The following is a 20,063-nucleotide window of genomic DNA, read 5'->3' on the forward strand; positions in this document are numbered from 1 at the left end:
GTGTATATACTGCCAGTGTACACCTTTTAAGATAAGGCTGCTGTTGCACAGCTAGGTAGGAGGCACTACTCTGGTTACTTGTGAACATGTGTGCCTGTGTGTGTGCCAATGTGTGTGGGCTATGCCTGTGAGACTACTGTTGTGCGCAGTCTAGTATTTGCCAACAGGTAGCCTGTGGCAGAATTAACTCTGGAAAGATAAGCTAGGACATGGGGTGTGCACATTAGGGGACAGTAACAGATAGGTCTCCAGTGCTTACTGGCAAATTTGTAGTGCTTTCATTGTTTTGTACATATATGTGAAATCTGCCCTAAAGTTCTGTTTCGCTCCACTTAGGCCTTCAGGGTCCAGCAAGGTATCAAAGTGGGGAATAACCACATCCAAAACGTTTGGAACTTCAACAATTATCATACTTCTCTTGCTCAGTTCATAAGCAGATTTCAGGCCTTTCACCCTGTAGTGAGCGGAGTTAATTACTCTGTTTGCAAGAAGGTGGAACAAAGGCCTCCCCTAACAAAAGGAGAAATTATCAGTAATTGACCCAGTTCCTAGGAGAGAAAAGTGGTGTGGGGAGAATCTGCATCTGATAATTAGCTTGTCACACTGCTCCTGATGTGGCACTGCCCAGGACCACAAAACAAAGGGGTGGGACAAACCTCTAGAGTCAACACAGTAGGGTCTAACCTTTAAGGTATTGGTGGGAAGGGGTTAGGCAGTGATGTCACCTAGTGGTGGACCTGAGGAGATAAAACTGGAAGTTGCCATGTTGAATTGTCCCAGAATGCTGTGCAGGAGGGTTGATAGAGGGGTGGATGGAATGATATAGCTTTTCAGTGACCCCTTATACTTTCTCCCCCTACTTAACAACCCCTGCAGTAGAGAAAGAGAATTGAAAAGACCCTGTACCCGGGAGGTGACAAGAGCAGCGAGGATGTCCAGCTGGTAAGAAAAGCTACCTGATGCCCTGCAAAGATGGACTAAGGAATCTGTCACCAGCTGACCCCAGGGACTAGGATGAGCCTCTCTAGTCTCTCCAGTGACAGTAGTGCTGGTGCCCTCATGCCCGCTGAGAACCAGCTCAGGGAAAAACCTGGACTACTCTGCCCTCCCCCAACAGATGCTCTACAAGACAGCCGGGACGCTCTGGGAACTGGGGAGTGGGGGTATGAGGATGTTATTGCATCAGAGCTGTACCTCTAATACAGTTGTTGTATTATATAAACAGTGCACTGTCCCTTTACGGGTCAGAGGGGCACTCTAGCCATGACGGTCCTGGAGCGAATGCTGTATTCGTCATGTAATTCTGTTAAAGCTAGACCGCCATCCTGATCCTGCACTGGCAATCCTACTCCAGACCAAGTCATCCAGGTATGGGGTCTCAGGCTAACCTAATAATTCGGGCTGAGGGTTCACTTGCTAAGCTCTCAGAGTAAGGGTAGTGATAGGTAGGGATATCTATATATAAATAAATAAATAAATAAATAAATAAATAAATAAATAAATAAATAAAAAAAAAAAAATATATATATATATATATATATATATATATATATATATATATATATATATATATATATATATATATATATATATATATATACACACACACACCCCCACACAATCTCTCCAGCCGAAGAGATACAAACAGGACGAACTCTCGTGTATCTTATTTTGCACGTTTTATTTTAAATCCTTCAAAATGCGGGCTGTTAGGCAAAGGAAGATCTACGTGTTTCGGAATGCCTTGATTCCTTGCTCACGGCAAAAGTGCAAAAGAAAGATACACAAGAGTGTGTCCCATTTGTATCTCTCCGGCTGGAGAGATTGTGTGTGTATATGGAGCGGCTTGGATCTGCCGCAGGGAAACGAACCCACAAAGAGCGCTGCATGTCCTGGTAAAAGAGAACCAAGGGAAAGGAGAGAGAGAGAGAGAGAAATTCAGACTGCCATGGTTGGACTGTTTATTCTTTTCATCATGTTCATAATCTCTGTTACTTTCCTTCGTTTTATCCGCCTAATAATCACAGCTCATTTATTCTATTCAAGATTATGATTGTTTTATTAAAAGTATGGAAAACATTATTCATATCTTTCTTGTGTTAACCAAAGGCATGCATGAGTAGACAACGAAAGGGGTATGATCAGTTTCCATGATTCCCTTGGGAATCAGAGTGCCATGTCCGAGGTTGCTAGAATTATCTGTCACCCCAGGGAGGTTAAGGGATTGGATGAGGCACTGTGAGCTAGCTAGGAATTGGGACAACAGTTTTTGATGTTGTAGATGGACTCAGTCACTGCATTCTGATGTCCTGTTGTCCTAAACATGCAGTCCTACCTTTTCTAGTGGGAACTGTATAACATGATCATATCTCTAAACTAAGGTCTCAAAATCGAGGCCCCAATTTACAATATAGCACACAAGCAAAGAGGGAACAACAAGGAGAAATGAAAACATTTCTTTCCATTATGCCTGCCTAGAGGAGGCACATGATTTTGGGCCACATTCCAATTTCCAATTCTCTGTATATGGGCACCTGTGTCAAAACCCATGTATGGTGGCATTAGAATGCCCATGCAACACCCATGAAATGTCCACTTAAAGCAAAGAAACGCAAGGCAGTGAATTGGGTTACAATCCAACGTAAAACACAATTTGCTCTGGATTGTAAATGTCATCACAATCCTTTCGGTGGGTTTGTATTGGAAAAGTAGCACAAACCCAACTCAAAGGGCTCAATTCACAAAAGCCTCTGCAGTCATGAAAGAGGCTCTGGGTCTGTCCAGAATCTCTGCAATTAGAATTCTCACTACAGAGATTCTGCCACAAGTCCGGAGACTCTGCCATGACTGTGGAACCTCCCCCATGACTGCAGAGGTTCTTTGTCAATAGGGCCCTTTGAGTTTGTAAATCTAGGCAAAAAGTGTGTACTGTAGAGGAAGCAAGCAATAGGCATCCATGCAGAAAATAAGCAGTAGGTATGGCTTATAACTAAATGTGTCCCTTCACTGATTGGTGATTTGGCATGTGTGATTCTGTGTGTGTGGTGGGTGGTTGTGGAGGTGAAGGGGGGAATCTAACAATGGGTGACTGAGTAGATGAATGAATGTATGAGTGAGTGCGAAATTGACTACTAGAGGGAAAGCATGACAAGTTACTAAGAGGCACATGCATCAAGCACTTTACCAGTTGCAACCCAAAATGAATTTGCAAAATAGGTCATCGCAATTTTTACGATTACCTATTTTGTGAGCGCAGTTAGGGAATCACAATTTGCAATTCCCTAAATGCAATGCAAGAAGCATTCTTAGAATGTGAATTTGCATGAAGGAATGACAAATTAACATCAACTTCAAGTTGATGTTAATTTGCAAATCCTTAGATAAATGCAGAAATTGCATTTTTCTAAGTGCCATGTAGAGCAGCATGTGTGTGCGCAACATGTGCACAAATACCATTTTTGGGGGTGCACAAGGGTGGCCTTTTGCCCCCCCCTAGCACCCATGAAATTGGAATGAATGGGAAGGCATACCCTAATAGCCAATCGCAATTTGCGATTAGCTATTAGGGAAAGTGTAGGAATCGCAATTTATTTTGTAATTCATACATGCAGAAGCAATTGCGAGTTCTTAATAGCGATTCCTTAAAAATCGCTATTAAGGAATCGCAATTCCTTTGCTTGATGCATGTGCCCATAAGTGCCTAAACTGTCATTTTTTTTTTATTCTCAAGCGTTCTTTAAACATCAATCAAAAATGTTAATAGTGAGAATGAAACTTCATTGCTGACTCTATTGTCAGTCTTTTATGATCATACATAACACCTACTCACTACCTTACTCTACTTATGATGCTAACCTCCAAACTTCACTTTATTTCACTTTGATGTTGACCACGCACCCTATCCACACTCACTATAATCAAGTATCCTCCTCAGGTTCGTCTCCCCTCTCTTGTCCTCTTCTCCCTTCCCTAAGCCTCTCTATCGCTTCTTCTATCATCTTCTGTTAGGCCATACACATCCCCTTCATCTTGTTCTGAGTATCTATTTATTCTCTCCACCGTCATCTCAAAACTTCAAGGATAACTATTCACAAATTTAGGGCCTGATTATGATGTCAGGCGGTCGAATCGCCAACCGCTATTGCGGCAGTCAGGAGACAGCGGACAAGCATGCAGCCAGTCCGTCGGTTGTATTTCGTTGCAATTGCCAGGTTGGTGGTCAGAAGTTGGCGGTACTATGGAGGGGGCATTAAGCAGCCATAGAAAAAGGCCACAGCAGAGGCCGTCGCTGTGCACACCTGGCAGTTCAAGGACACATTTTAACCTGGGCTCAGATGCTTGGAGCCCTGTTTGGGGACCCCCAAAACCTTTCCAAGAACCATTTCACGGTGGGGTTCCTGCCATGAATAGGCTCCCTGACAGGGATATTGAAATCCGTAAGGTGTGTCTTCTTCCGCACTGCCGCCATTCTGGGTCACTCCTCATACTGCTGCACCATCGGGATCTATGATCCTAGTGGAGGTGGCAGTCTTCTGTCCGAAAGTTGCGGGTCCGACCGCCAGTATCATAATACGACAGTTGTACCAAAGGACGGTGGGCAGTCAGGCTGCCACTGATAACCGGTTGGCAGTCCGACTACCAGTATCATTATCAGGTCCTTAGTCATTCCTCTGCAAGATCGATATCGCTTATATATTTATATCCAGTTATATTTGCTTCTTTTTCTCACCTACTGCTTTCATCTCTATCTTCCCACCATTTCCCCAATCCAACACACTCCCATAGTACTCTATTTGACACATCCACAGTTGTGTCCCCAGTACTTCAGGCTCTCTCACCATATGTCGTGTCTACCCTCCCCTCCCCAACTTTCTCTTTTTCTCTCAACATTTATTAACCTACTCTCTCCTTCTCTGGTTTTACCTCCTTTCTTTGTTAGCACGCAGCACTCTTCCCATCCCCCACAGCACACAAGTAGATTCTATATCTCCTTCACAGCAACTATCATTCTGCTGCATCCTGCCTTGCATTCAAGATCTATGTCTTGCTAATGTTACTTTCGTTTTGTCCATCCACAGTGCTTATAATCATCTCCATGCTCAATTTCTCTCTCTGGTTATCATTCTTCCTTCAATTCATTGTTGTGCTCTCAAAGGTATTCCTTCTCAGGGTTCCATCCCATCTATTATGCCATATGTCTCTGCCCTCCTTCTAGATATGTCATCCAAGCTTTATCTCCAAGAAGCTTACTCCCCTTCTCGTGTGCTCTACCATGCCCACTCAGACTCTTGCCAATCGCAGGATCTTTATTCAACAATTTCATCATCCTTTCTCGACCTACATTTTTCTCCTCAACCACAGCTACTACACCTCGGCAGGTCCTCTCTCTCTTCCTCTGCAAACTGAATAAGGTATATTCATGTGTTCTGGAATTCTCCTCTAGAATAGCTTAATGCTAAAGTTGGCAATTTTCAAGAGCCAATATCAAGATTTTATAAATGGAAGACTTTTTTGCACCTCAATTCATATTTCCATATTTTCACGAAGTAGAGTCGAATCAAGGTGTGGCATCCACTGAGCCCCGGATTGAAATTAACTTGAATGCTGTGGGTTACTTAGAGAGCGTAATTCAGCAGAGTACAATGTTTTGACACAATGATGTTACAAGCACACACTGTAGTTGATTCTAATTGCCTCACCTCATCATCTATCATATCCAGGCTCTGTGTCAGGCAGCAATAAGAAAATTGACAAAAAATATTATAGAATGAATAAACATGTATAACAATTACAACAGGTTAGAATGGAATATTGAATATGAAGCAAAATATTTCAAAATGATAATGTCTATCTTTTGATTGGAGAAAATGACATCATAAGCCAACATGAATTTAACAGTCAGTTATGCTTATTCTTAAGACTAAATTTTTGCTTTCAACATGCTGTCTTTTATCACTTTTAGAACATTTGAAGAGTTTGTTCATTTGCAGAAACCTGAATTATTGAGTGAAAATATATTAAATGAATGTAAAATCTGACAATAGAAGCCATTGTCATTCAGGTCTTTAAAAATAGAAGGGACAGTGCCTGTTACTCTAAAACAGATAGATAGTCAATGGTTAGATAGCATTCTCCATATACCCCAGTCACACCGCACTGGGTTGACATGAATAGTAATCACAAAATGTTTAACAGTAACAGTAGCTCTACCAATACACTCAGATGGATTTTGTCTAGGTCCGGGTTGTCTGACACTTGTCCAAGCGAAAAACTGCAATAGTGAATTTTCAGGACATCCACATAAGATAATTTCCACGTTCAAATGGAACTCATTTTATAGGAAGTGGTTATCCTGAAATTAGGCACTGATCTTGCTTTAGAATTTGTAATTTTTTAAAAGGCTTGAATATCATGAATTGCAATACTTTTAATGGAGAAAAAGCAGGAATTAAAAATGTGTATCATAATGAGAGCCAGGGTGCAAAACACTCCTCAGCAGCCAGTGGCTAGTGCTATTAAATGAAGTGAGCTGAATATCAAGACAGAGTGGTCCTGAGTCCACCTCGTGCCACCTTAATCCACTGCTAAACACTCCCTGTTTTTTCTTCCTCCTTGTTTCTCACTTGTGTGTTTTTCCCTCACTTGCTCTCAAGAAATGTCAGACGAAGAAAAATTAGTAACAGTACCCAAAAATGAGTACCGCTGTGCCCCTCAGGCAACCACAGGCTCGAATTAAGCATTGACAAAAGCCTATCCTGAGTGTGTGATATCTATGTACTAGTGGAAGACCCAAGAAGAGACAGACACAAAAAGCACATACAACACCATCAGCCCACCACAGCTGCATATATTCCTGAGTCTGGTTCAGGAGATCGTTATTTGCCCAATGAGCTACTGTAAATATGGTATCCATACCTCAGGTCGCAGGATGCTTAACGGATTAATGGGGACTTCGGTAGCAGCTCTACAATGTTGCATCAGCCATCTTTACCTATCAGCCATGCATCCACCCCCTACCACCTCAAGGGCAAAGCTGGGAAGTTTGTGGTGATATTCTGATATCCAGCAATTTCATGTAATGTCTCTGTAAAATGGCTGCAATCAATACAGTTTTATCAGCTACAACCTAGACACACCCTTTCCGGGTCAGGTACTTTGAGTACTTCCATTATGCATCACACCAATGTTTGGAGCATTTTGAGATTTCTACGCACTTCAGTATAAACATTTTACAAGTGCTATAGAGAAAGCAGGCATTCTGAAATTCTCACTCCAACCCTTAGGACTCTTTTGTCTTGTAGTTTATGTGTGAGCACTTCCTATGCCAATAGCTAGCCCTTTTAGATCTGAAAACTATTGGTTTCACCAGCTTTTGTTTTTGAGTGTGCTCTACAATTTGAAAAGGATAGCTGTCGTTGTATGTAGACAATTCATTTCACTGATAAAGGTGTGATTTCTTATCTGAAACGTAATACTTTTTTTTATTTGGGCCTGACAAGAATTCAGATTTCTGCATAATTCTGAATTAAATAAAAATATTCTACTGTCTAGGTATTGAGTATTGAGGGATGAATGGATATTCAAAGCATTTACTTGGAACCCTCTGAGGCGGAAGCCGGAGGCTATTGTCACTGCCTGATTTTAAAAATAACTGTCACTAATAACTTGTATCACTCGCCTATTTTTAAAAAGCACTAAGACGCTCTTGCTCACCTGGGGAAGCGCTGCTGTTTCGCGCTAATCCAGCCCCCCGCCCTCTGGGAACCACATCACGAGAGCGCGCCAAAGGCGGAGCCACGCCCCCTGCGAGGCCACGCCCACCGACCGACGCCATAAGAACGCTCTTCTAGCGCATCAACCCCATTTACTTGGAACCCTCTGAGGCGGAAGCCGGAGGCTATTGTCACTGCCTGATTTTAAAAATAACTGTCACTAATAACTTGTATCACTCGCCTATTTTTAAAAAGCACTAAGACGCTCTTGCTCACCTGGGGAAGCGCTGCTGTTTCGCGCTAATCCAGCCCCCCGCCCTCTGGGAACCACATCACGAGAGCGCGCCAAAGGCGGAGCCACGCCCCCTGCGAGGCCACGCCCACCGACCGACGCCATAAGAACGCTCTTCTAGCGCATCAACCCCATTTACTTGGAACCCTCTGAGGCGGAAGCCGGAGGCTATTGTCACTGCCTGATTTTAAAAATAACTGTCACTAATAACTTGTATCACTCGCCTATTTTTAAAAAGCACTAAGACGCTCTTGCTCACCTGGGGAAGCGCTGCTGTTTCGCGCTAATCCAGCCCCCCGCCCTCTGGGAACCACATCACGAGAGCGCGCCAAAGGCGGAGCCACGCCCCCTGCGAGGCCACGCCCACCGACCGACGCCATAAGAACGCTCTTCTAGCGCATCAACCCCATTTACTTGGAACCCTCTGAGGCGGAAGCCGGAGGCTATTGTCACTGCCTGATTTTAAAAATAACTGTCACTAATAACTTGTATCACTCGCCTATTTTTAAAAAGCACTAAGACGCTCTTGCTCACCTGGGGAAGCGCTGCTGTTTCGCGCTAATCCAGCCCCCCGCCCTCTGGGAACCACATCACGAGAGCGCGCCAAAGGCGGAGCCACGCCCCCTGCGAGGCCACGCCCACCGACCGACGCCATAAGAACGCTCTTCTAGCGCATCAACCCCATTTACTTGGAACCCTCTGAGGCGGAAGCCGGAGGCTATTGTCACTGCCTGATTTTAAAAATAACTGTCACTAATAACTTGTATCACTCGCCTATTTTTAAAAAGCACTAAGACGCTCTTGCTCACCTGGGGAAGCGCTGCTGTTTCGCGCTAATCCAGCCCCCCGCCCTCTGGGAACCACATCACGAGAGCGCGCCAAAGGCGGAGCCACGCCCCCTGCGAGGCTACGCCCATTACATCTAGTTCAAATGTGTCGACCCCCCCAGCGCAGCGGACGAGCGCAGCGGGAGCGCCGTTTGCGCGCCGAAGGCGCGCCTAAGGCAAGCCCGTCTGCGCCCGTCCGCGCACGATCGGGCCTCGGGCCAGACTCTATGCCTGTCCCAGCCGCCTCCAAGGTAAGCTACTCTCGTAGAGAGCTCCTCAGTCTTAGACCCACTAAAAACAGCGCCTGCCTGGCACTACTTGACCCTACTGTCCCCTTTCCTCGCTGTGACAAATGTAAACCAGGCAATCTCTCCCTCCCAAAACCACAGGTCCCTCCCCCTGTCCTTAAAATTTCGACTCTTAACTGCAGATCACTCCCTAAACACGCCCTGCATATCAACCATCTGATTGTCGACCTTAATTTGGACGTACTATTACTCACGGAAACCTGGATTACGGAGCACTCTAACGCCGACATTGTCATGGCCCTTCCCCCGGGTTTCCTCATCATGTCCCAACCTCGCCCCCTAGGTAGAGGAGGTGGACTGGCCATTATCTACAGGGACCACTTTACCTGTCGAACCAAAGACGGCGCGATCCATGACTCAGAGAGCTGTCTCTTTACGATTCAGTTGTCTTCGACCAACTCCCTGTCAGGCCTCCTGGTGTATCGGCCGCCCGGCTACTCGGGCCCCTTCATAGCCGCCCTGCTGGAAACCGTCACCTCCGCAGCACACCTGACACCCAACTTCATCATAACTGGTGACCTAAACATCCATCTCGAGGATCCCCTTGACACTGGGGCAACCGACCTTATTGACGACTTAGCGGCCTTGGGTCTGTTTCTCGCTAACTCTGATCCCACACACACGAAAGGGCACCTCCTCGACCCGGTGTTCTCCAACATCCCCTCCCTTCTTTACATCAAGTCCCAACCCCTCCCGTGGACGGACCACTTTCTGGTCACGACCCATCTCCCTGGAGCCTTTAAAAGGCCTCAAAAATCCCCCACCTTCACTAGAGATAGAGCGTGGGCCAGACTCTCTGTGGAGGACTGGTCCACAGCCCTGGACGCGTCAACCCCTTGTCTTTCTGAAGACCCCGCCTCCGCCGACTCCCAAGTCAGAGACTGGATATCGTCCACCCTTGACAAACTCATCCCCATAAAAAATCGGGAGATCAAAAATAGGATTAAGGGCCAAGCCCCCTGGTATAATGATGACCTCAGGGTCCTACGCAAAGAGTGTAAAAGGGCCGAGAGGCAATGGAGAAAGGACTGGCGACATAGTAACAAAGACCTTTACAATAGTGCAGTAAGACGCTATAAATCAGCTCTCAAACTTGCCAAGTCAGGATTCTATGACAACAGAATTCAAAACGCCAGCAATTCCTCAAAAGAAGCATACTTGATTGTCAAAGAACTCCTCAACATTCCGTTGGCCCCCACCGCCTCCCATGCCCCTCCAGACAGAAGTAATGACCTTGCCTCCTTCTTCGAGTCTAAAATTTCGCGAATACTGGACTCTCTTCCCACGACTACCCCCCTCAACCCCACTGATACTGAGGTCTGCACGAACAGCCCGCGGCTGTCCTCCTTTAGAGCAACCTCTCTCATTGAGGTTACCTCCACGTTAGCCAAAATGAAAAGCGGCTCTCCTCTCGACCCGGCCCCGGCTAGAATATTAAAAACTGCCGCTCCCAGCTTAGTCTCCACCATTAGGGATCTTATTAACATCTCCTTGCGACAAGGCACAGTGCCGCCCAGCTGGAAAAACGCGGTTGTCAAAGCCCTGTTAAAAAAACCCCACCTGAACCCTGACGACATGTCTAACTATAGACCTATATCACTCCTTCCCTGCATCAGCAAGATGGCAGAGAAACTAGTTAATTCCCAACTCTCTCAATTCCTTGAGACCAATAAAATCCTGCGCCCCTCTCAAACCGGCTTTCGGCCCGGTCAGGGCACGGATACAGCCCTCCTCGCCGTCATTGAGGAATCGAGGTGCATTCTTGATTCAGGAGGATCAGTGGCGGTGATCCTCCTGGACCTCAGTGCCGCCTTTGATACGGTGGATCACCGTGTCCTTCTACATCGCCTGGCCAGAGCAGGAATCGTGGGCTCAGCACACGCCTGGATTAACTCCTTCCTATCAGGCCGTTCTTTTCAGGTGTGGGACGGCAACTCTCGCTCAGACCCCCGTCCACTCACATGCGGAGTCCCGCAGGGGTCCTCGCTTAGTCCCACCCTGTTTAATGTTTACATGGCCCCCCTGGAAGATGTTGTGACCCCCTATGGGATCAAGGTTGTCAACTACGCTGATGACACCCAACTTGTCGTCTCCCTCTCCCAGCTGGACAAACATCCAGACAGCCTGCGGAACTGTCTCCAGGACATCTACTCCTGGATGTGCGAATCTTCCCTAAAATTGAACGGTGCCAAAACCGAAATTATGCTCCTGGGTAACAAATGGTCCTCAATCCCCGCCGCGGTGTGGCCAGACACCTTTGGTGAGATTCCCACTCCTAAGACCCAAGTCAAAACGCTAGGCGTCTGGCTGGAACCAAGCCTCACCATGAAGACCCAGGCGACCAAGACCACTGGAACATGCTTTGGCCTCTTGCGGTCTACCCGCAAGATCCTCCCCCTTCTCCCCCCGCTCTCCAGGAAGCTGCTGGTTCAAGGGCTCATCCTGGCCAGACTTGATTACAGCAACGCCGTCTACCTTGGTGCACCGGAGTACACCTTAGCCAAACTCCAACGGGCACAAAACGCCGCGGCAAGGCTCATAATGGACCTCCCCCCTAGAGCCTCTGCCAAACCGGCCCTCAAGGCCCTTCACTGGCTCCCTGTCCGCCAGCGAATTGAGTTTAAAGCAATGTGCACCAGTCATAAACTCATTAATGGTGCCGGCCCGGCCGCCCTGAAAGACCTTGTCGCCCCCTACAAAGCCTCAAGGTCACTGCGCTCGGACGATGAGCATCTGGCCATCGTCCCTAAATTCAAGAAGGCTCGCACCGGCGGCCGCCGCTTCTCGGTCAAAGCCTCCTCAGGGTGGAACGCACTGCCTCGCCACCTGCGTCTGGAACCCTCCCACGCCCTCTTCCGAAAAAAACTAAAGACTTTCCTATTCCCTAAATAGTCCTCCGGTCCCCCCCTCCTCTTGGATGTTGCAATTCTATAGCGCGGGGATGCCTCCGGGTCACCAGGCGCTTTATAAATTTATAAATAAATAAATAAATAAATAATAAATTTTCTGTTGAAATTCAAGAGTATTGGCTTTTATTTCAGCTTCTTGTGCTTTATTTAAGCTGAATTATATTGTTTTTGTTTACTTCAAACTATCAGTGAGTACTTTAACACCTTGGGTGCTAGTGATATTTTCCTCCTGTGCTGAATATTATATTTTCCCATTGTTCATGACAAGGTCAGCTCGTCATAAGCAGGGAAGGAGTTAAAGAGTGTATCTTGCATGATTAAGAATGTCTTACCTCATCGGATGAGAGTGCAATGGAATTAGAGCGCCCTGAGGCTTTGGGTTCAGCTCCTCCCCCACTGACCTCAGCTGAGCTTGTGCTGCTTGGACTGAAGTCATCACTCAGTGTGAGGACCTACAAGAAGAAAAAATGGTACCATTCAGCAAACAAATATAAAAAGTATGATGTTGACTTTGGGCTGGATCAGTAGGATCAATGCCAGCATACTAACTCATGGCAGATAAGAAGCGCCATTCCTATCTAAATCTAGTCGTGCTCAGACATGCTGTACCAGTGCTTTCTTTGTCACTGCTATGGTGCAGACCAAGGCTTTTCATTGATTAAGCGTTTAATAAAAAATTGTTGGAATTTATCTAGAGGTGGTTATAAAGAGAGCAACTGGGAGACTGTTCAATAAAACAAAACAGTAGAACCCCAAAATGTAAGGTCCTTCTGCTCTTTAGCAACCAGCCCATCAAATGAGCACCCACAAATCCATACAAATATACTGAACTCTTTCCTATGCTTTCTGAATTTAATGCACAATATACCACATTAATGGACTTCTTAGAAATGGACTTAATGTTTGTCTATCCTTCTGTCTATCTGTTCATCTGCGGGCCTGATTACGATGTAGGTCAGAAACTAAACCTCCAGACTCCTTGTTGGAATCTGTTCTGATCGACTCGCAGTCGGAGGTTTCGACCGACCGACCGTTTATGATGCTTCTGTACACCGTTTGGAAAGTCTCCTATAGACTTCAATGGGTGCCTGTGTTCTGACCGACAACACAGCCTCCCAACTGAATCCTGGTCCTCCTTAAACCCATACAGTGAAGAAACTATATTAAAAACGCTCACAGACCTAAATCCCTCTAACAATTTCACAGACCCTCTTCCCACAAACTACATAAAAGACTTCATTCCAGCGGAACTGCCTCTATGGACCAAGATTATAAACAGATCTCTCCTTCAAGGAATCATCCCAGAAATCCTTACATCTGGGCAGGTGTCGCCATCTTAAAGAAGCCAACGGTTGACCTTTTGTACTTAAATAACTACCGCCCAATTTCTAACATCCCTACTCTGGCCAAACTAAAATGTGTTCACATGCAGCTTGCCAACCACAAAGATAAATTCAACCTGCTCAACCAATACCAATCCGGCTTCCGTGCAGGTCACAGTACTGAATCAGCCATGACCCCCATAATAGACGATGCACTGAAAATCCTGGACCAAAACAAAGCCTGTTTGCTAATCTTGCTCAACCTATCTTCGGCCTTTGACAATGTCAAACACAACAACTTACTAGATCTCCTGAAACACAAAATTTGTATGTCTGGATCTGTTCTAAACTAGTTCATCTCTTTCCTTTAAAATAGATCACACAGATTCAAGGTTAATCAATCCTTATCCGAGCCCGCCCCAGTCACTTTAGGGGTTCCACAGGGATCATCCCTCTCCCCTACACTTTTCAACTTTTTCATGGAACTGCTCACTGAACTTCGAAGCTCCTCTAATGTCCATTATCACATGTACGCAGATGACACACAACTCTATATAAAGATCCATTCACTAAAGGACATCAAATCTCTCAACTCAACGCTTCAGAAAACGCAGATCTGGCCGGCTGAAAAACATTTGAAACTAAACACATTCAAAACTGAATTCCTCCTAATCGCTCCTCCCAAGGAATCGACCATCATTCGTGATTGGCTGAATCACCTAACACCACTCAATTGCCAACCTCTTATTACCGACTCAGCAAAATCACTGGGAGTAACTCCGGACAGAAATCTAAACATGCAGAAACACATCCGTGCCTCTACAAAAGGAGCAGATTTTCAGATAAACACCTTAAGAAGGCTGAAACCCTTCTATCCTGCAAATGACTTCAAACTTGCAGTTCAAGCACTAGTAATCCCAAGAGTGGAATATGGGAGTGCCTCTCTTTGCGGTCTTCCCTCATCAACGCTGGCCCCTCTAAGAGCTTCAATCAACGCAGCTGCTAGACTCATCGCAGGCTCCAAAAGAAACGGCCACATCTCACCTGACCCTAGAGCCCGCAACTGGCTACCTTTCGAGGCCAGAATTCAACTAAAAATCACATGCATGAGGCACAATGCTATTCATCACAACACTCCTTGTAGTAACAGATCCTGCAGGAGCTCCAGTAATCTTCTACTGAAACCACAACGATTTGCCAAGAAGAAAACATACAACCGGACCTTCTCGGGATGGCTCCCAGGATGTGGAATGCTCTGCCCCCAGAAACTAGACAAAATCCTTCTACTGCATCTTTCAAAAAAGAAGTGAAATCTCTTCTCATGGCCAAATTTACATGAACTATGTATATAACTTGTAATATGATTGCTAGTTCTTTACTAAATGCTGGTTTGTATTATACACACCTGTGTTTTTCTATGCTTGTTTCTGTTTCTTACATCTGCCCTGTAAAGCGCTCTGATACCCGCAAGGGTCTTGTTCGCGCTATACAAAACCTTTAAAATAAAAAAGTAAATACATTGAAAAAAGGGGTTGTTTTGGAAAACTTTGCACCCTGTGGTGGGCACTCCATGGTGCCTGTCACACTGTGCATGGTTCTACAGGGGGTCCCTTGGTTATCCCCATGGGCCCCAACTGGAGGCATGAGGATGAAGAGGGGTCTGCTATATGCCCTCAAAGTCAGTTTTTTCGACAACCTTTTCGTCTCGGATGGTCCAAGTCGGAACGGCTGTCCAAATCCGACATCGTAAAACATTGGTCGGAAACGCGGTCCATAGAGCTGTTCGATTCAGCTTTGACCGACTCGGAGTTTCCAAATGCCTCTCAGAAATGATTGGGAATGACTGAATGGTTACCTTTCTATCATAATTGGTCGCTCAGAAATGTTTTCGACTGACCAATAATGATGGGTTCCGACACTGTTTGGGAAAATCCAAATGCCGTGTGGAGCCTCTCCAACCAACATCGTAATCAGGCCCTAAGTGTTTGTTTACGTTTTCTGTCTTCCTACTTATCTGTTTGTGTTTCTACCAATCTATAATTAGATTTCCCTATCCATTTGCTTGCCTACTTGTGCACCTGTCTATCAGTATGTATCTTTCTTTGATCACAAGTAAGTCTAGGAATCAGTCTGCCTTTCTAGCCTAACGCCTAAAATATGGTTTGTCTAAATTTCTAACTCTTTGCCTGTTACGCCTATCGGCCTGCTTGGAGGCCAGTAACTCAGAGACTCTAATCTACCGCTCACCCATCCATTCCTCTTTCTATTCATATCCGCTGATGCATTGCCACTAGTTCTACTGAAATAAAGATGCGAGGAGGTCATAGACAACAAAGGAGAGGTCTTGCAATAAAAATATGATGGCACAAGAGAACACTCATTTTTGCTGCCTACACTTCAAAACAATTCCCACTTCATTTATATATATATATCATATACAATTTGTAGACTAGTAAATAGTAGAAAAAAACAAGTATATATCTTTCAATTGGATCACTTCATCTCATGCCTGAATAAAATTTGTATTTGTGTCATTTATAACTGTCTGAACATTTATAGTAACCCAAACTAGCACAGCAAAATGGACAACTGAATACACTAAAAACATAAACAGATCAGAGTAAGTAAATACTGTACCAAACGATATGGAAAGTGAAATAGTGATGACCAGAAAAGGGTGCGCTATGAGGAAAAAACAGCACACAGATGAAAATGAGTTAGAACACACATGAAGGTTATAGACCCTTAGTTACTCCACTACTCAAAAGCTATGGTGAAGAAGCGCGTGCCGACAACAAGCTGCATGCGTACTAGCGGAGCGCACATGCAGGTGTTAGACTGCAGGAAGATGTCTTGAAACGTGCACCAAGGTGCGTACAATTGGTAACAGTCATAGGTTTGCAAATATTATGCAAACAGGGTCCAATTTGTGAATTTGATGATCACTGCTTGTGCAATAACGTCTCTTACTTTGTTGTGTCAGGACATATCTGAATTGTGTTTTCAGAGGGAGGAATTGATATGTAAAATGATCACTAAAATAAAAGACCAATAAGCCAGCCATGCCTCTCCTTCTGCTTTACTGAGTCAAACACGCTCTATGTGCTACATGCTGATTATGTCTGTATTGATTAGAAAAGCAGAAGAGTGAGAGAAAAAGATAAGAATATGTATTAAAGAAAAAAACTTAATCAGGAGCAGTTTATATGTCAAGCAATGTTGCAATCAGACGGGAATATAATTAAACAGCCTTGACATCGTGCGTGGTAAACCCTTTGTCTGTTTCTACCTTGGGCCTCCTTTTGTTGGAGTTGAGGTTGTCCGAGGAGTGGTCAGTGGAGCTGGCAGATGAAGGCAGGTTGCTGGACGAGTCGGACCCCTTGCCACTCTCTCCGAGGAAGGCGAAGGGTAGGCAGGAAGCGTGGGATGCTGCGGGCTCCTTGGCAGGAGGGTTACTCGCCGCACTATCCAGGGTGTCCCTCGAGGTCCTTTTCAGAGGAAAACAAGAGTCGTTAGAGGGTGGTTGTACAATGGTACAACGCATGCAATCACATTGCATGCCTTTGACACACATATTTTAGCGTGCATTTATTTACCGCAAAAATGTATTTCAAACGCGTGCAAATCAAGGGCGGCCTTAGGCATGTGCAAGCTGTGCACCTGCACAGGGCCGCCAAACCCCAGGGGTCACCATGCCAATATATATCCTTAATATAATAATCCTCTGAGGATGGATACATATTTACGTGGCGGACCTTGGCAGGGATTTGGTGGCTTCTGGTCTGTTCCACTTCCAAACACCCTGCCCCCCCTCTTCACTGGCCTCTGGGCTCCACCCCGCCCGACCCCCTCTTCCAGGGCCCCCTACTTACTCTCCCTGCCCAGGGCCGCCATGAGCTTAGAGCCGCCCCTGTGCCAATTCTACGCATTGTTTTTTATATTTAAAATGATATTCTCCTTTCCAGCCACGGAGGGGGCGAATAACAAAGGCCGAGTGAAGGTCAATCGCACAAGCCACAGGACAAAACATAAGAAAGAGGATAAACCCGACCGCAACCGCATGGAGGGTTGGGGCGACGGAGGGGCAACCAACCAAGAAACAACCCACAAGAGTATACGAATCACAGGACTCAACAGCAAGTCTGAAAATATTAAGTGCCCCCTCCTTCCCCTCCCCGGGGCGTTTTCTTCTTCCTCTATGACTTTTACCTTACTGTTTCCCATGTATATGTTCCATGTAAACATAATTTGCTTCAATAAAAATTTACAGAAATAAAAAATATATATATATATAATTGTGGGGGGAGACCCCCCCCCCCGCCCGACCCCAACTTACATTAAATGCGTGGTATTGGCATGACTTTAAATGCATATGCGCGGTATAAATATGCATGCTAAAAAATACGAGATAAAGGTTAACAAGGTAAAAACTTTGTTGCAAAGGCTGTTTCCTCAATGGATTGTCTCAGGATGTTTAGTGACACTAGAAATCGCAAAATGCTCAAATAAATTGAAGGCAAATCAGAATTTAAAACAGTTCATCAAGAATCGTGCATTTTCATGGTTCCCTTCCATACCTGAGCCCTCTTCTCACTATTTTCTAAATTACATTTAGCATGTTTCTACATAATTAGGATCCCGCATCTCTTGATGAAAAAGCAGATAACTCACTAAAAAGTGATGCCATTTTGGACACAAAGTATGGACTACACTGTTTCTTTTTTCTTTTTAGAAAACCTTTTCATTAAAAGAAAAAGTACACACGGTTCACCTATTTAGAAATAGAAATGCAATACAGAGAGAGTGACCTATAAGGAACATATACCAGGCCAGTGGCCACGGGGGGGGGGTAAAAGCAGCTCATAAAATGCTAGTTCCTTCTAGTTTATCATTGTTCATAGCATTTTTCTTCACTTCTGCTGCTTGATTCCTTTCAGTCTTCCTTTCTTGCTGCCTCTTCCAAGTAGCTTCTCGGGCACAAGTTGTAACTGAGAATCTCTTGAGAACTGGCAGGGAGGAAAAACACAATTTCCCCATATCCAGCTAAAGATAGCATAGTCACAGACTCGTGCATTAGTGCTACTGCTCAGGTGAAGGAGATTTACAGGCTGGGGCAGCAGATATGCTATGCAATTTACACATATTAAAGCAGTCACAATTATCAATCAACTGTCAGATTTAAATTGAAATATTTAGAAATCAAATTATATTGTCCCCTGACATCTGCTTTGCATAGAACTTTTCATGTTGTAAAACTAAACGAAATTTCCCACAGCAAAAGATGGTAATTTCCATGAAAAACACTATTTTGTCCTGAAATGTATGTTTGCCATTCAAACATCATTTTGCCATGTTCATCAAGTGTCCCACTGCCATGTGTGCCATTTCCATATATGTAAAGTTACCATGTATATGTGCATGTTAATGTATCTTATTAACAAAATGGAGGACTATGGGCTATATTTAAACAGGTCCAGCATACATGCCCAGGATAGATATAAAGCAGAACGGTATGCAGTTCTAAATTAACACTCTAGGTGGACGTAAGGTTAGTGTGTAGTGGGTAACACACTCGGAGCAGGAGGGGATTACCTCCTTTCAGAGAGAAGACCCTCACACAACCCCCAACAGTGGGATGTCTTGCTTCATCATCGGGTCTGCTCCCAATTGGGCCGGTGCTGCAATAACCGATCGGGACCCTTAGCGGGGCCTTTTGGTGGAGATCTTTATAAAAATTAAATTGACCACCCATACAGCACCCTAAAAAGTGGTACATGCAGATCTATGACGTCAACCCAGTCTGGGTCAGAGGGTTATGACATCAGTGGCCGGCGAGCTCAAACACTGTGTAGTACAGTGTGTTGGACATCCTACCCCAGCTCCGCCGGTCCAGCTGGTCACTTTATTATTCAATATTGTACCACCACCAAAAAGTGTGGATAGATCTTTATTTGGTCCTGAGGAATTGCCTTCTAATTGAAAGTTTGTCCAGAAACATGTTGACCCCAAATGCGTACATCCCTGTGACCTTATAACAGGGGTGCACGACTTTCACGTCTTTTAACCAGGTGGCCACAATCATTAAAGTAATTGTTGAATGAATCATTTCCTTCTGTTTTAATCTCACTTTTACACCCACCACATCTACACTCACTAGCGCCCTCACACGCACGGCACCCAACGGCAAAGGAAATAAAGATTTCCGCCAAAAGGCACGTTAAGGGTGTCGATCGGGTATTGCAGCGCTGACCCGATTAGGAGCAAACCCGAGGATGAAGCAAGACATCCCACTGTTGGGAGGTGTGTGAGGGTCTTCTGAGGGTCTTCTGTCCGTAATGAGGTAAACCCCTTCTTCTCCGAGTGTGTTAACCACTACACACTTACCTTACATCCACCTAGAGTGTTCATTAGGAATTGCATGTTAATGTATCACCATCTCACGCCATGTAATCCCCCACCATGCTATGAATTAGCATCTTTTTTAAGAGCTAGCATTACACCTGGGCTGTGCATCATCATAATAAGGCTGCCACAAAATTCCAAAAATTACAAATTAGGTCAAAGAAAGCACTGAACCAGGTGTGGAACTACCAAGCCATGGCTAACTACAATACACCAGGAATTACATTATGATAATTGCCTGGGCATCACTATGCCATGCCTTTACACATAGTGCCAAGGTATACCAGCATT

At 45.0% G+C, this 20,063-nt stretch overlaps 1 protein-coding gene across 3 annotated transcripts in view; it reads right to left on the bottom strand.

The window, feature by feature from the left end:
• PPP1R9A (protein phosphatase 1 regulatory subunit 9A) overlaps window positions 1-20,063 on the bottom strand; it is a 782,694-nt gene that overhangs the window by 69,886 nt on the left and 692,745 nt on the right. For 2 of the 3 annotated variants that reach the window (XM_086941937.1, XM_086941938.1), the window contains 3 exons: window positions 16,660-16,858; window positions 12,381-12,500; window positions 5,700-5,723 (listed from right to left, as the gene is read on the bottom strand). In XM_086941937.1, the coding sequence (XP_086798063.1) occupies window positions 5,700-5,723; window positions 12,381-12,500; window positions 16,660-16,858 (343 nt within the window). The remainder of the gene's footprint in view (window positions 1-5,699; window positions 5,724-12,380; window positions 12,501-16,659; window positions 16,859-20,063) is intronic. The other variant, XM_086941939.1, reaches the window with a different exon arrangement.

The sequence above is a fragment of the Lissotriton vulgaris genome, chromosome 10 (genome assembly GCF_964263255.1).
Source record: "Lissotriton vulgaris chromosome 10, aLisVul1.2, whole genome shotgun sequence".
NCBI classification, from domain to species: domain Eukaryota; kingdom Metazoa; phylum Chordata; class Amphibia; order Caudata; family Salamandridae; genus Lissotriton; species Lissotriton vulgaris.